The sequence below is a fragment of the Aotus nancymaae genome, unplaced genomic scaffold (genome assembly GCF_030222135.1).
Source record: "Aotus nancymaae isolate 86718 unplaced genomic scaffold, 86718_ANA_hifiasm-v0.15.2.pri h1tg000007l, whole genome shotgun sequence".
NCBI lineage: Eukaryota > Metazoa > Chordata > Mammalia > Primates > Aotidae > Aotus > Aotus nancymaae.
The window spans coordinates 7,642,153-7,658,132 of record NW_026988418.1 but is presented as its reverse complement, the minus strand read 5'-3'; the positions used below and the strand labels follow the sequence as shown (position 1 = coordinate 7,658,132).

The window sequence follows — 15,980 nt, the reverse complement described above, 5'->3', positions numbered from 1 at the left end:
GGTAAAATTCGCTAATTAACGTCCATTGCTTCCCTGCACAGTGAGAACAGGGGAAGTGATTGCATTAATGTCCGGAGGCCCCTAGTAGGTCACTCAATCACTCCGTCTATACAGGCGGTAGGTCGCTGGAGCCCTGGGCTCCACCCCGAGGGGTGTGGCGACCAAAGACGCATATATAAAAACCCAGGCCCCAGAAGGCGCCCAGCAGTTTCAGAGTGAGTTCCTCTCGGTCTGCAAGTAGCAAAATACCCGGCCTGCAATATGGATCAATTTCTGGTGAGTCTGTGCCTCCAAACGCAAGGACAAGGGTCAGTGTCATGGGATGGTAGGTCTAAAACTCAAAGATTTAGGAGTCCAGAATGCTAGCAAGTGAGCCCACTAACAGGGGAGGACAGACAGGCGTCTGAAACGATTCATTTATTGAGGACCATTTTTACCTCCACAAGCCTGCCCTGCGCAGGGCTTGTCTTTCACCAGACAGGCGAGGAGTCTGCAGAGGAGGCTGTGGATGTGATTCTTGGGGGGTCTCTCGAGGGCACCCGAAGGTCTTTCTATCACATTGGCAGGAGCCCAGGACGAGTTGAATTTAAATTAGAGATCAAGAGAAGGAGGCATAGCCCGTGGGCAGGACTATCAGGGGGTTTTTTTTGTTTTGTTTCGTTTTTTTGTTTTGTTTTGTTTTTTGAGTCAGAGTCTTGCTCTGTTGCCCAGGTTGGAGTGCAGTGGCACGATCTCGGTGCACTGCAGCCTCCACCTCCCAGATTAAAGCGATTGTCGTGCCTCAGCCTCCCGCGTAGCTGAGACTACAGATGTGCACCACCATGCCCAGCTAGCTTTGTTGTTGTATTTTTAGTAGAGACAGGGTTTCACCATTTGGGCTAGGCTGGTCTCAAACTCCTAATCTCAAGTGATCTGCCTGCCTCGGCTTCCAAAAGTGCTGACATTACAGGCCTGAGCCACCATGCCCAGGCGGGGGACTATCGACTATCGTTTTCATAATTCCTTAAACTGGGGGTGAAATCTACCTGTTCTTCCGAGGGCCGGAAGCTTTAGAGACCAGAAGCAGACCTAGAGCAGATGGCGTGGGAATCAGTCCTTTACTGGGTTCCTGTTTTCCGAGGTTCCCGGTGGGATCCTTCAGGACTTGCTCAGGAGGAAATAAAGTTCTGCTCAGAGGAGCTTCTAGTCCAGTGTTGAGGAGAAGGGGTAGACAGGAGTTAAGCTGTTACAAGGGCAGGAATGGTGGGAAACACAGTGTAAGAGTAAGATGCTATTAGAGGCTGATTTTTAAAGTTTATGTTTTTGTTTTTTAGAGAGCAAGGGATCTTGCTATATTGCCCAGCTTCCACTGTGGCTTTAATCATCTCCCTTCTTCTAAGGGTGCCTCCTTCTAGTTCTTGGGAAATTCCACTTACTTCCAGTCATAAATATATATGTTTATATATATGTTATATATATATATATTTATGACTGGAAATATATATTCTATATATAATATACATTTCATATATATATAATTTTGGATTTTTAAAATTTTTCTCTCTCTCTATATATATATATATATTTAAAGCCATCTATCATTTCTATGATTTCATATAGAAGGGAAGGACTTCAAGGTCTCCTCAATCCACCACATTCAATGGCAGTCCAGTCACACATTTTGAATATGTGTAAATTGTGGTCTCTCTCTATTCTGAGAGTCAGGACAAGGCAGGAGGGACCAGGCTTTGATGGCAGAGATAGGAAAGGAGAACGTATTAGATAAGATACCTTGGCTGGGTAGGGCAGACTGAGCAATGGATTGGATAGGGACATGGCAAAACTGAGTGGACTGATCTGGCTAGAGCAGGACAAAAGCGGGGAAGAGGCACCCGGGATGAAAAAGATGTGAGGCTACCCAGATGGCGGCTTTGGGGAGCTCGTTATAAACTTGACACTTTTCTTGCAGATCATATGGGGCAGAGAAAATAATAAATAAACAAACAAACTTGATATCAGAGGCATAGGAAGCCTAGAAGCATGGATGGCCACTTTGAACAGAAATATAAACCTTGTCCATATGCACAGTTAGGCCTCTGTCTGGGAGAAACTGCTTCTTGGAATGTGTCTTAGTCTGTTCTGTCCAGGTGCTGGTAGATTCAGGGTCTAGTAAGGGCATGCTTTCTGGTTCATAGATGGCCCCTTTTAGCTGTGTCCTCACCTGGTAGAAGTAAAGAACTCTGCCCCTCAGCCCCTTAGAACACTTATCTCATTCTTGAAGGCTCTGTCTCCATGACCTAATCATCTTCCAAAGTTCCCATCTTCTAATCCAATCACACTGGAAATTCGGTTTTAACATACGAAATTTGGAGAGACACAAACATTCAGTCCATAGTAGAATGGTTCCTGGAAGCTGGTGGTTTCCAGGATGGTTCTCAGGAGGCCAGAATCACTGGGTGCCCCCAGGGAGATTTCTGGGAGAAATGTCCCCATTTATCCAGAGGACTGTGAGGACCCAGAGGACTGTGAGGACCCAGAGCCATAGGTTCAGTACAAGTTAAGAGTCTTCTGCCTAGGCCAAGTCAATTCACCTCCCTGGACTTCTATTTTCTTTAAAATGGGATTAATCATTACTCTTATTTTCTAGGGTCACGGTGGGAATGAAATGAGAGAATTTATTTGAAAATTTAATCAGTTAGCTGAATCTCCAGTAAGATGTCTGGAGAGAAGACTTTGGAAAAGTCTCTGGGGTAAGATCTCTTCAGAGGATGATGGGACATTCACATCTAAACTCTCTAAACTCTCACCTCCACTGGTAGATAGGAGTAGCTTAGTAAAAGTTTACACCTGAGAAACGTTTGTGCTTTTAAAATGTTACTGTGTGTGGAGGGTACACTGGATGAAGTTAACTCTAGAGTCAGTTGAGAGGCAATTACAGGCTTCTGGGCAACAGATGATGGTGGGCTGGATTAGGATAGGGTCAATAGGGATGGAGAAGGAGCGTATGTGAGAATTGGAATTTGAGCTGGGATGAACCCCTGACCTATTAACTTTTTTGCAGGATCTCATAACTAAAGATCTAGTTCAGTCATCAGCCAACAGCAAAGAGATGGATTCCAGTCTCCTCCAGACAATTGAGGAAATTAAGAATTTTTTCCAGCATCTCTCTGAGCAACATACAAAACAGGCAGAAACCCCAGATGCACGAGAACCACAGTGCTGTATGCCTCTGCCCGCCCATGCTGAGGAGAGCCAACACGAGTCAACTCAGAGCAAGACCATGCCTCCCTTGGAGCTCACAAAGATGACTTCTGCATGCACTAACATCCCTGGGACAGTTCCCACCCAGGACTTAACAGTGCACCTTCTTAAAGCCCTTGATATGTCCCTTGAAGACCTAAGTGAGACTTCTTCCATGGGCCAGAAAGTGACTTCCTTTGATCAGATAAAACACACAGCCAGTTCCCAGATGACAGATGTTACTGACACCCCAAAGACATCACCCACTGATTGCCAGAAGACAACCGTCACTGCAAGCAACATGACAATCTCCAGTGAAGGTAGCCAGCTGAAGACCCTAAGCAGTGACCAGACCCTCAGTGAGAGTCAGACACAAGCCCTGCGTGGAGATCAAATGAAGACCCTCAGTGATAACCAGACTCTCTATAGGGACCAGATGACCTTCACTAGTGACCAGACCCTCACTGATGGTCATACAGTGACTTCTAGTGGTGACAAGGCCCTCTCTGAGGGCCAGATGATAACCAGCCTAGACCTCTATGGAGGGCAAATGATGACTTCCATTGATAACCAGACCCTCTGTGGGGAGCAGACGACGACCTCCACTCATAACCAGGCCCTCTACCGGGGGCAGGTGACGACCTCCACTGGTAACCAGGCCCTCTGTGGGGAGCAGATGATGACCTCTACTGATAACCAGGCCCTCGGTGGGGAGCAGATGATGACCTCCACTGATAACCAGACCCTCTGTGGGGAGCAGACAACGACTTCCACTGATAACCAGACCCTCCATGGGGAGCAGACCATGACCTCTATTGATAACCAGGTCCTCTACGAGGGGCAGGTGATGACCTCCACTGATAACCAGGCCCTCTACGGGGGGCAGATGACGATCTCCACTGTTAATCAGACCCTCTACGGGGAACAGATGACCACCTCCCCTGGTAACCAGGCCCTCTACGGGGGACAGATGACCACCTCCCCTGGTAACCAGGCCCTCTATGGGGGACAGATGACGACCTCCACTGGTAACCAGGCCCTCTCTGGGGGACAGATGACGACCTCCACTGGTAACCAGGCCCTCTATGGGGGGCAGATGACGACCTCCACTGATAACCAGGCCCTCTATGGGGGACAGATGACGACCTCCACTGGTAACCAGGCCCTCTATGGGGGACAGATGACGACCTCCACTGGTAACCAGGTCCTCTATGGGGGTCAGATGACGACCTCCACTGGTAACCAGGCCCTCTATGGGGAGCAGATGACGACCTCCACTGGTAACCAGGCCCTCTACGGGGGGCAGATGACGACCTCCACTGGTAACCAGGCCCTCTACGCGGGGCAGATGACGACCTCCACTGGTAACCAGGCCCTCTATGCGGGGCAGATGACGACCTCCACTGGTAACCAGGCCCTCTACGTGGGACAGATGACGACCTCCACTGATAATCAGGCCCTCTATAGGGGACAGATGATGACCTCCACTGGTAACCAGGCCCTCTATGGGGGGCAGATGGCCACCTCCACTGATAATCAGGCCCTCTATGGGGGACAGATGATGACCTCCACTGGTAACCAGGCCCTCTACGGGGGGCAGATGACGACCTCCACTGGTAACCAGGCCCTCTACGGGGGGCAGATGATGACCTCCACTGATAATCAGGCCCTCTACGGGGGACAGATGACGACCTCCACTGGTAACCAGGCCCTCTACGCGGGACAGATGACGACCTCCACTGATAATCAGGCCCTCTATGGGGGACAGATGATGACCTCCACTGGTAACCAGGCCCTCTACGGGGGACAGAATATGACCTCCATTGATAACCAGGCCCTCTATGGAGGCCACATGGCAATATATAGTGACAACTCGACCCTCTATGGGGGCCATATGCTGACCCTTCAGGCAGGCAATATGACAACCCTCACTGGTGACCACAGCCTTTATGGGGGATATATGACATCCTATCAGTCCTCATTGTCATACCCGGGATTCCTATGCTTTTCAAGTTCCCATTTGATTCAAGGACAACTCTCAGAAAAGCAGAAGACCCAGAGCAGCCAGTTTTGGAAGAATCCTAAGATTTCAAAGCCCTTCATCTGCCCACATAAGGACTGTAAGAACTCTTATTCAAAGGCTTGCCACCTCCGAACCCACATGCGCAAGCACACTGGTGAGTGAGGACCTGGGAACAGGGGTGAGGGGCGAGTGGCGAGTGGCTACAGATTTGTGCCTTTACAAAACTCTGGGAGCATTTGAGATTGCTGCCACTTCCCCAGGGACTCAAGAAGATTCTATAATAGAAAAGGTTGACACCTTTAGAAGGGTGGATAAAGCAGTCCTAGGGACAGGCTCTAGTCCTGGACCAGAGCCAGACTGGCTGCAGCCTTTAGTGGTGTTGACTGCTGGTTTGATGGGAATCAGTGGAGGGATTTCTTTGGCCCCTTGCAGATAGATGTTCTTGACACTATTTCTACTGGGACTGTCACTTCATAGACCTCCTCTCAGTGCCCCCGGGCCTCATCCCTCCTTATTCTCTTCACTAACTTGCCTATCAATAACTGTCTCTCCTCCTGTTTTTTTTTTCTTCTTCCTTTTCTTTCCTCTTCTTCCCGCCTTCGGTTTTCCTCTTATCTCTCCAACTTTTGCAGCCCTCATTCCCCTCCTCCTTCACGCACCTCCCTGACTCCCATCTCCTCTGGCTCTCCTTCTCCCACTTCAACTTGCTGAAAAACTTTTTCTTGTTCACTTTCAATGTCCCTGCCCTTCCTCGCCCTGACGTATGACAGTTCTCTCTCTCTCTCTCTCTCTGGTCCAGGGGAGAAGCCCTTCGTATGCGATGTGGAGGGATGTACGTGGAAATTCAGTCGCTCGGATGAGCTCAACAGACACAAGAAAAGGCACACTGGGGAGCGGCCCTACCTGTGTCCAGTTTGCAACAAGAATTTTGCACGATCTGATCACCTGAAGCAACATGCAAAGGTCCACAGAATTGGACCATTTGCCCAGAATTATGAACCCTTCAGCCCACGAGGAAATGTGTACGGCTGAAAGATTCTCCCTACCGAGATTATTTCCTTGAACAAGTTCCCCTGTTTCCCTATGCCAGTAGCTAGTAGGTGTTCAATATTATTCATAAATTTTCTAAAATATACAAAGAAAATAGGTATCTGTTTTCACATAAACACCAGACAACTTTCAACTTGGAACCAGAAGCGCTCTTTGTTCATTCCCCTCTCTCAGGGTAACTGCTTTTATCAGCATGCTGTGAATCCTTCTAGCTCTTACTCTGCATTTACCTCTATGCGTATTGTAAAGCTGTATCTATATAGGTAATTAATATTGATATGTATATAGCTCAGAGGGTAAAGAATGGAACGTTCTTTTTTTCGTCTGTAGCTGAGCCCATGTTTCTTTGGAGCTTCATTCCCATGAGGTAAAAAGGAGGGGACTCAGTCACATCCAGGGTAAAGTGGTCTCAGGTTAAATGGACTGTACTTAGATGAGTACTTAGCCTATTCAAAAGTTCAACCTCAGTCAGGTGTGGTGGCTCACACCTGTAATCCCAGCACTTTGAGAGGCCGAGGCAGGTGGGTCACAAGGTCAGAAGTTGAAGACCAGTCTGGCCAAGATGGTGAAACCTGGTCTCTACTAAAATACAAAAATTCGCTGGGCGTGGTGGTGGGCGCCTGTAATCCCAGCTACTCTGGAGGCTGAGGCAGGAGAATTGCTTGAGCCCCAGGGGGTAGAGGTTGCAGTGAGCTGAGATTGTGCCATTGCACTCCAGCCTGGGAGACAAAGTGAGACTCTGTCTCAAAAAAAAATAAATAAAATAAAAAATTATCCAGAGGTGGTGGTGTGCACCTGTAATCCCAGCTGCTTGGGAGGCTGAGTTGGGAGGATCACTTGAGCTCAGTAGTTGCAGTTGCAGTGAGCTATATTAGCACCAGTGCACTCCAACCTGGGTGACAGAGCAAAACCCTGTCTCAAAAAATATTGTATAATATTATATGTGAAATATATTGAATAAGATATTTAAGTTATAAGTAGAAAAAATAAGCACCTGTAAGAGCTTATCACCCAGTGTCACACAATCAGGTGTTGAGAGGGCCAATTAGGACAATGAACCAGATGAAAAGGAATGATCAAGCCTTATTTGCTGACGGCTACAGAGCAGATGGAACAGACAGCCTTAGCCAAGATCCAAATAAAAAGGTCTCTGAATGGAAGCACCTGAGCTAGAAATGTAGCTGTGCATCTGAGCACAGCTGGCCTGTGGTGGTGGGTGCGGGACAGTTCTCCAGTATCCTTGGATTGACCCAGTTTCCCCCTTCTCACTTGGAGTCCTCAAGAATAACTAGACTGTGCTGGGACTACAATACCCTGAGATAAGGGGAAATTAGCTGGAACAGCCTGGGCTCTGTTCCGGTTCCCTCTAGGAGCAGAATATCCTTCAATGACTCACATAAATCCAGGGCATAAAACTCTGGGCAGGCTGCTTGCTGGGGTCCTTCAGCTGTGGTACAAGTGGAGCACAGGCAGTGAAGACTCCATCCACCCTGGGTAGCTTTCCTGAGCCTTGGGGGACTAACTCCCAATGAATCCTTAATTGCTGTTCCTTGCTGCCTGTTAGTAATAAACCTATTGTATTTAACTTGCTGTGTGTATGGGTGTCATTGGATCTCAGTGGACTCACACAAGTTGATCACCAGTGAACAGTGAACCTGCCTTACAGTGGGGATGCCAAGTCCTTGACTATAGTTCCTTTCAGAAAACTGCAGTGCCCTGGCTGTGTACCAAGTCTGGTGAGCTCCCTTACCCATCTTTCTGTCTATCTTCTAGAATTAATGACTACCCTGAATTTTGTATATATAAATTCCTTTGATATATTTATCAAAAATGCATGTATTCAAAGATAATTTATAGGTTGTTTATTTTGAACTTCATAAAGATTATACTAAGCTATATATAGTCTCCCTTGTTTTCACCACATTATACCTCTAAGATTTCATCCATGTTATTATTAAGACCAATGAAAATAATCCATAACAACCCCAAACAGAACTTCCCTACATTGTCAACACACCAGGGTCGGGGCGGGGAGTGAGAAACCAAAGAAAGATGAGGATGCACTAGAGTCTTCCATGAAGTACAACAACTACAAAAAGAAAACAATACAGCTGTTCCTCATTAGCCAGACCTACTCTGCTGGATCATGAATTTTTAGACTAAAGGAGTTTTTATTCCATTAACCTAAATATGAAAAATAGTAATGTGTTCTCAACCCATCCAAAAACCCCAACCATTTCCTCAAATTTCACTACAACCCTTATATAATAATAAACTCAGCCAGGCATGGTGGCTCACGCCTGCAATGCCAGCACTTTGGGAGGCCAAGGTGGGTGGATCACCTGAGGTCAGGAGTTCAAGACCAGCCTGACCATGGAGAAACTCCATCTCTACTAAAAACACAAAATTAGCTGGGCATGGTGGTGCACGCCTATAGTCCCAGCTACTTGGAAGGCTGAGGCAGGAGAATCGCTTGAGCCCGGGAGATAGAAGTTGCAGTGAGCTGAGATTGCACCATTGCACTCCCGCCTGGGCAACAAGAGTGAAATTCTGTCTCAAAAAAAAAAAAAAAACTTAATAAATACATCAGTAGACATGGTAGTACACAGGATACAATGACACCATGCAGTATTGGATGCCAGTTACATGCTCCTGATTGCATCAGCCTGAGTTCAATCAAGAGAGACAGCATAGAGTGTTTCAGGGGCACATGTTCTCAGGATCTCCTGAAGGCTGTGTCACAAGAGGAAAAGAAAGAAAACGAGAGAGAGACAGCACACAGTGTTTTAAACAAGGGAAGTTTAATATAAAGAATTTTAAAAGGACCTGGTGTGGAGGCTCACACCTGTAATCCCAACAGTTTGGGAGGCTGAGGCAAGCAGATCACTTGGGGTCAGGAGTTCAAGACCAGCCTGGCCAACGTGGTGAAGCCCCATCTCTACTAAAAATGGAAATACTGGCCAGGTGTGGTGGTGTGCACCTGTAGTCCCAGCTACTTGGGAGGCCAAGGTATGAGAATCGCTTGAACCCAGGAGGCAGAGGCTTCAGTAAGCCGTGACTACGCCATTGCACTCCAGCCTGGGCACTAAAGTGAGACTGTGTCTCAAAAAAAAACAATACTAAGAGTAAATATAAAATGTAAGAGGACACAACCATAGGGCTGAGAGTTCCCAAGCAAGGACAAACTTGAAAAATGAGCTCTCAGACAGGAGTTTGGATCTCACTGGAGAAGGTATAGCTGCAGACCGTGAGTGGTGGAGAAGTTTGCTAGTTAGGAGTCACTGGGGAAGCAGAGCTGATCCGTAGTTACTGGTCAAGCAGGAAGCAACTCTCCAGGGCGCAGGTGAGCTGTGGACAGCAGGCAGGTGTGTAGGAGGGAGTGGAGGTGCTGGTGTGGGCAGGAGGCATGGAAAACTGTCCATGTTGGAAGGGTCATGTGTAGGAGTTCCATCAGGATGGTGGGAGAAATTGTAAGAAAAGGACATAAACCTTGGAAGGTTGGAGAGTCTTGCAAAAGCCTCAGAATGGGATTTGGCTGAAGGCAGCCAGAATATCTTATCCAGTGCCCGAAAGCTTAAGTTAGATAACTAAGGGGTGTAAAGAAACTGATCTAGATAAGTTAGTTTACTTAGGCTTCAGAACCTGGCCTTTAACCATCTGTAAGACTGCCTTCTCTGGAGGGCAGCCATATTAATTATCCACAAGTATGTTGACTCAAAGCCTTTGCCATTAAATCTATACTGAATAAATACCTGCAGTGCCAGCTTGTGAGGGCTGTGGCTGCTGACTCTTTACAGCACCCTCCTTGGTGTCTGTGAGTGGCCTGGACCCCTAGCCTACACTTTCACTGGATATCTGTATCTGAGTGCATTTGTTCATCCATTGCTGAGTCAGGGTCTGCAGGTCGGACCCAACAGCCATGGTGTTGGGAGGGTCAAGGGCACTGGTGTGGGTGAGAGGCCTAAAGTATGCAGTGTCTGTATTGAGGGGGCTGCAGGAAGGTGGTCCCCAGGCTGGGCTGGGATTGTAAGGTTAATAAATAGGTGAAAATGGTGAATGACTACACAAACAGAGCAATGAAATTAAACTGAAAGTCCACAAATAGACACAAGTACATATGGAAATATATAATAAAAGTGACATCTCAAAACACTGTAGCAAAGATGAACTTTAAGAAATTGTGCTGGGGGCTGGGTACAATGGCTCACGCCTATAATCCCAGCACTGTGAAAGGCCAAGGCAGATCACTTGAGACCAGGAGTTCAAGACCAACCTGGCCAACATGGTGAAACCTTGTCTCTACTAAAAATACAAAAATTAGCCTGATGTGGTGGCACGGGTCTGTAATCCTAGCTACTCGGGAGGCTGAGGTACAAGAATCTCTTGAATGTGGGAGGCAGAAGTTACAGTGAGCCAAGATCGCACCACTACATTCAGCCTGGATGACAGAGCAAGGTTCTGTCAGGAAAAAGAAAGAAAAGAAAGAATGAGAGAAAGAGAGAAAAAGAAAGAGAGAAAGAGAGAGAGGAAAGAAAGAAAGAAAAAGAAAGAAAGAGAAAGAAAGAAAAAAGAAAGAAAGAGAAAGAAAGAAGGAAGGAAGGAGGGAAGGAAGGAAGGAAGGAAGGAGGAAAGGAATTGTGCTGTGACTGGCAATGGTGGCTAATGCTTGTAATCCCAACACTTTGGGAGGTTGAGGAAGAGGATTGCTTGAGCTCAGGAGTTTGAGAGCAGCCTAGGCAACATAGTGAGCCCTAATCTTTACAAAAAAATAGGAAATTAGCCAGCCATGGTGGCATGCATCTGTTCTCCCAGTTACTTGGGAGGCTGAGGTGAAAGGAACACTTGAGCCCAGGAGGTTCAGGTTACAGCAAGCCATGAGGGTGCCACTGCACTCCAGCCTGGGTGACAGAGCGAGACTCTGTCTCAAGAAAAAAAAAAAAAGTACCAGAATAAGAAAAGATGAATTCCTCTATAACCAGAATTTAAAGAAAAGTTTCTGTGACTCAAATCCAGATGCAACAACAAAAAAATGGTAAAGTTAAATGCATGATACTATGAAAATGAGAACCCTTCCAATGGCAAGAAAAAAAAATCAAAAGACAACTGGTGGCCAGGCGCAGTGGCTCACGCCTGTAATCCCAGCACGTTGGGAGGCTGAGGTGGGCGGATCATGAGGTCAGGAGATCGAGATCATTTTGGCCAACATGGTGAAACCCCGTCTCTACTAAAATACAAAAAAATAGCTGGGCGTGGTGATGCCCACCTGCTGTCCCAGCTACTCGGGAGACTGAGAAAGGGGAATCACTTGAACCTGAGAGGCAAAGGTGGCAGTGACCCGAGACCACACCACTGCACTCCAGCCTGGCAACAGAGCAAGACTCTGTCTCAAAGATATATAAATAAAAATCAATCAATCAATCAAATAAATCAAATAAAAATTAGCTGGCCATGGTGATGGGTGCCTCTAATCCCAGCTACTTGAGAGGCTGAGGCAAGAATTGCTTGAACCCAGGAGGTGGAGGTTGCAGTGAGCAGAGATGGCACCACTGCACTCCAGCCTGGGCAACAGACCAAGACTTAGCCTCAAAAAAAAATAAAAATGCAACTGGCAAATTTAAAAACTGAGGGGAAAAAAACAACAAAACTCAGTAGAAAAAAATGGAAAAAAAATCTTAAACAGAAAATTCACCAAAAAAAGCCTTTAAGTAAAAGAAGCCCCATTATCATTCATAATTTGAAAAGTACAAATTAAAAATTACAATCAAAAAGTAGTGTCAATGATAATAGTGGCATAAGGATCTCTAAACATTCTTTCTTTCATAAAAGTAGTTACAACACTGGCAGAAATTGTTAGAATCAACAGTTTCAAACTCCAGAAATTAAACATTCAGCAATCCAGGAAGGATTTATTCAGGAGAAATGACTGAATATCAATAAAAACAGTAAGTTTTATGGTATTTCAGCTTGCCCTATTCCTATCCACCCGAGGTCTATAGTAGCCTTGAAAACAAACAGCCCACAATCTTGCAGTCTGATTGCCACTGGAGGAGGCAGAATCGGGTTAAAATTTTCCCAGAGTTCCATTCCCAGAGAATTGTCATCATTTGACAGTTGATCCCCTAGAAGACCCCACTTGCAAGGCTGTCTACTGACTCAGAGTTTGCCCTGCGCAAGCAGCCTTTTCTCTGGGGGCATTTATTGAAAATGACCACACGTAATTGTTCAACATCATACTTGCCTACGGCAGTAGACATCAGTCAGGGCAAACAGTAGGTTAGACAAAAAGGTTAACAGGAAAATCTGGGGAGCAAGATGTCCGTAAAAGACTTTGGAAAGCTCCAGTATGTTCCTGGAATCTAGAAGTTCACACACATAAATAGAGCTATCTACTCACAGGACGAGGGCTGTGCATGTACTTAAGAAAGACCCAGAAAGGCTCTATGTTCTCCTCTCTGACTAACGTTGATGCTTTGTATAAGCAGGAAGTGAAGGCTAAGATGCAGTTGTCAACTGCCTGGCTGAATACTGACAAGAGGCTACCCGAGTATGCACACAGACCGCTTGGCAAAGTTAACGAGACTTATTGGTTGCAGGCATGTAAGGAAATCTCCGTTATATCATTAACTGAACACTAAGGTCATCAAGCAGAAATTTCAGTGTCCACACAATAAAAAAAATACAGATTTTGAGCCCAGGTGTTGTGGCTCATGCCTGTAATCTCAGCACTTTGGGAGGCTGAGGTAGATGGATCATTTGAGCCCAGGAGTTCAAGACCAGCCTGAGCAACATAGTGAAATTGCGTCTCTACAAAAAGCACAAAAGTTAGCTGGGTGTAGTGGTATATGCCTGCAGTCCCAGCTATTCGGGAGGCCGAAATAGGAGAATCACTTGAGCCTAGGGAGGTCAAGGCTGCAGTGAGCCACAGTTGCACCAGTGCACTCCAGCCTGGGCGACAGAGTGAGAACCCGTCTCAAAATAAACAAAAATCAAAATAAATGTCTAGTTTCAGCAGTGATGAGATGTGCAAAGAAACAAAAAAAGTATGGCCCATACACAGGGAAAAAAGTAGTCAATAGAACAGTGTGCCTGAGGAAGTCAAGACATTGGACCTACTGGACAAATAGTTAAAATCAGCAATTTAAAATATGTTTAAAGAACTATAGGAAAGCGTGAAAATATCTCACCAAATAGAGGCTATAAATACAGAATAGAAATAGAAATAAATTAAAATGATGGAATTGAAAGGTATAAACCAAACAGAAATGATGGAGTTAAAAAGTATAAGAGAACAAGAGAAACATGTCTGCTCTCACCACTTCTATTCAATTGCTCTGGTTAGCCACAGCAATTGGCCAAGTAAAACAAATAAAAACCATTCAGACTGGAAAGAAGTCAAACTGTATTTGCAGATGACATCATTGTATATATAGAAAATCCTAAGGAATAAACACACATCAAACTATCAAAGCAAATAAACAAGTTCAGCCAGGTTGCAGGATACAAGGTCAACATGTAAAAATCAATTGTAGGCCAGGTGTGGAGGCTCACTCCTGTAATCCTAGCACTTTGGGAGGCCAAGGTGGGCAGATCACTTGAGGCCAGGAGTTAGAGACCAAACCGACCGACATGGCGAAACCCGGTCTCTATTGAAAATACAAAAATTAGCTGGGCATGATGGTGCATGCCTGCAATCCCAGCTACTCTGGAGCTGAAGCATGAGAATTGCTCAAACCCAGGAGGCAGAAGTTTGCACTGAGCCGAGATAGTACCACTGCACTTCAGCCTGGGCAACACAGCGAGACCCTATCTCAAAGAAAAGAAAAATCAATTGTATTTCTATTCAATAGCATTGAGCAAAGTAAAAATGAAATTAAGAAAGCCATTTCATTTGTAATAGTATCAAAAAATAAAATTAGGAATACATTAACAAAAGAAGCACAAGACTTATACACTGAAACTATAAAACACTGTGAAAAGTTTTTTTTTTTTTTTTGAGACAGAGTGTCTCTATCACCCAGGTTGGAATACAATAGCATGATCACAGCTCACTGCACCTCCCACCTCAGCACCCCCAAGTAGCTGGGACTACAGGCATGTGCCACCACACTTGGCTAATTTTTAAAAAATTTTTTGTAGAGACGGGGATCTCATTATGTCGCCCAGGCTCTTCTCGAACCCGGGGTCAAGTGATCCTCCCACCTTGGCTTCACAAAGTGTTGGGATTACAGGCATGAGCCACTGCACCTGGCCAAAAGATATTTTTTAAGACCTAAATACATGGAAAAATATTTATTTATTTATTTTATTTTGAGACAGAGTCTCCCTCTGTTGCCCAGGCTTGAGTGCAATGGCATGATCTTGACTCACTGCAACTTCCACCTCCCGGGTTCAAGCTATTCCCATGCCTCAGCCTCCCAAGTAGCTGGGAGTACAGGCATGTGCCACCACGCCTGGCTAATTTTTGTATTTTTTAGTAGAGATAGTGTTTTACCATGTTGGCCAGGCTGGTCTCAAACTCTTGCCCTCAAGTGATTCACTCACATTGGCCTCCCAAAGTGCTGGGATTACTGTGCCCAGCCATGGAAAGAGTTTCTGTGCTCATGGATTGGAAGACAATATTGTTAAGATGGTAATACTCCCCAAATTCTCTATAGAGTCAATGTAATCCCATTTAAAATCACAGCTGGCCACTCAGGAGGCTAAGGCAGGGAGATCGCTTGAGACCAGGAGTTCAAGACAAGTCTGGGAAATGTGGTGAGACCATATCTCTACAAAAACTGAAAAAAACAAAAAACAAAACAAAACAAAAAGGCTTAGCCAGGTATGGTGATGCACACCTGTAGTCCCAGCTCCTCAAAAGGCTGAAGCAGGAGGAACGTGAGCCCAGGAGTTCAAGGCTGCAGTGAGCCATGATCATGCCACTCCACTCCAACCTGGGGGACAAAGTAAGACCTGACTCAAAAAAAATGAAAAGAAACAAACAAATAAAAACATCCACCTGGTTTATTTTGCTGATTTTTTTTTTTTTTTTTTTTGAGATGGAGTCTTACTCTGTCAATCTGCAGGCCTGAGTGCAGTGGTGTGATCTCAGCTCACTGCAACCTCTACCCGCCAGGTTCAAGTGATTCTCATGTCTCAATCTCCCGAGTAGCAGGGATTACAGGCACCTGCCACCACACCCAGGTAATTTTTGTATCTTTAGTAGAGACGGGGTTTCACCACTTTGGCCAGGATGGTCTTGAACTCCTGACCTTAAGTGATCCACCTGTCTCAGTCTCGAACTCCTGACCTCAAGTGATCCCAAAGTGCTGGGATTACAGGATGAGCCATCACACCTGACCCTATTTTGCTGAATTTTGACAAGCTGATTCTAAAGTTTATGTGGAAATACAAGTGAGTGGAAAAAACAAACTCAGTTTCTCCTACTAGACTCCCTTTTCTTTTTAATTTTTTTCCCACTCCCACTCCCTCAGTTTCTTGTACTAGGCTCTCACAACACACTTCTGACACCAAGTGTGTGAGGATTTTCCCCCACACATCAAGCAAGCAATTAATTCTGCACCAGACACCAACTGAATATCCTTCAACTCAATTCAATTCTGAAACTACCTGGAGATTACATGAGATCCCCCAGGTTGAGGGCTTAGGCCCAAAAACTGACCCCAACTTCCTATGCCAACTGCAAGTC

General features: G+C 45.7%; 1 protein-coding gene across 1 annotated transcript; it reads left to right on the top strand.

The window, feature by feature from the left end:
* The first annotated feature begins 3,088 nt into the window (after positions 1 to 3,088).
* Positions 3,089 to 6,274, top strand: KLF18 (KLF transcription factor 18). The gene is made up of 2 exons (XM_064372151.1): positions 3,089 to 5,396; positions 6,042 to 6,274. The coding sequence occupies exons 1-2, from the start codon at positions 3,089 to 3,091 to the stop codon at positions 6,272 to 6,274; spliced, it is 2,541 nt and encodes an 846-aa protein (XP_064228221.1).
* The last annotated feature ends 9,706 nt before the right edge of the window (positions 6,275 to 15,980 follow it).

Coding starts and splice junctions, on each gene's coding strand:
- KLF18 (XM_064372151.1), top strand. CDS start 3,089: ATGGATTCCAGTCTCCTCCAGACAATTGAGGAAATTAAGAATTTTTTC. Junction 5,397..6,041: donor CCACATGCGCAAGCACACTG/GTGAGTGAGGAC, acceptor TCTCTGGTCCAG/GGGAGAAGCCCTTCGTATGC.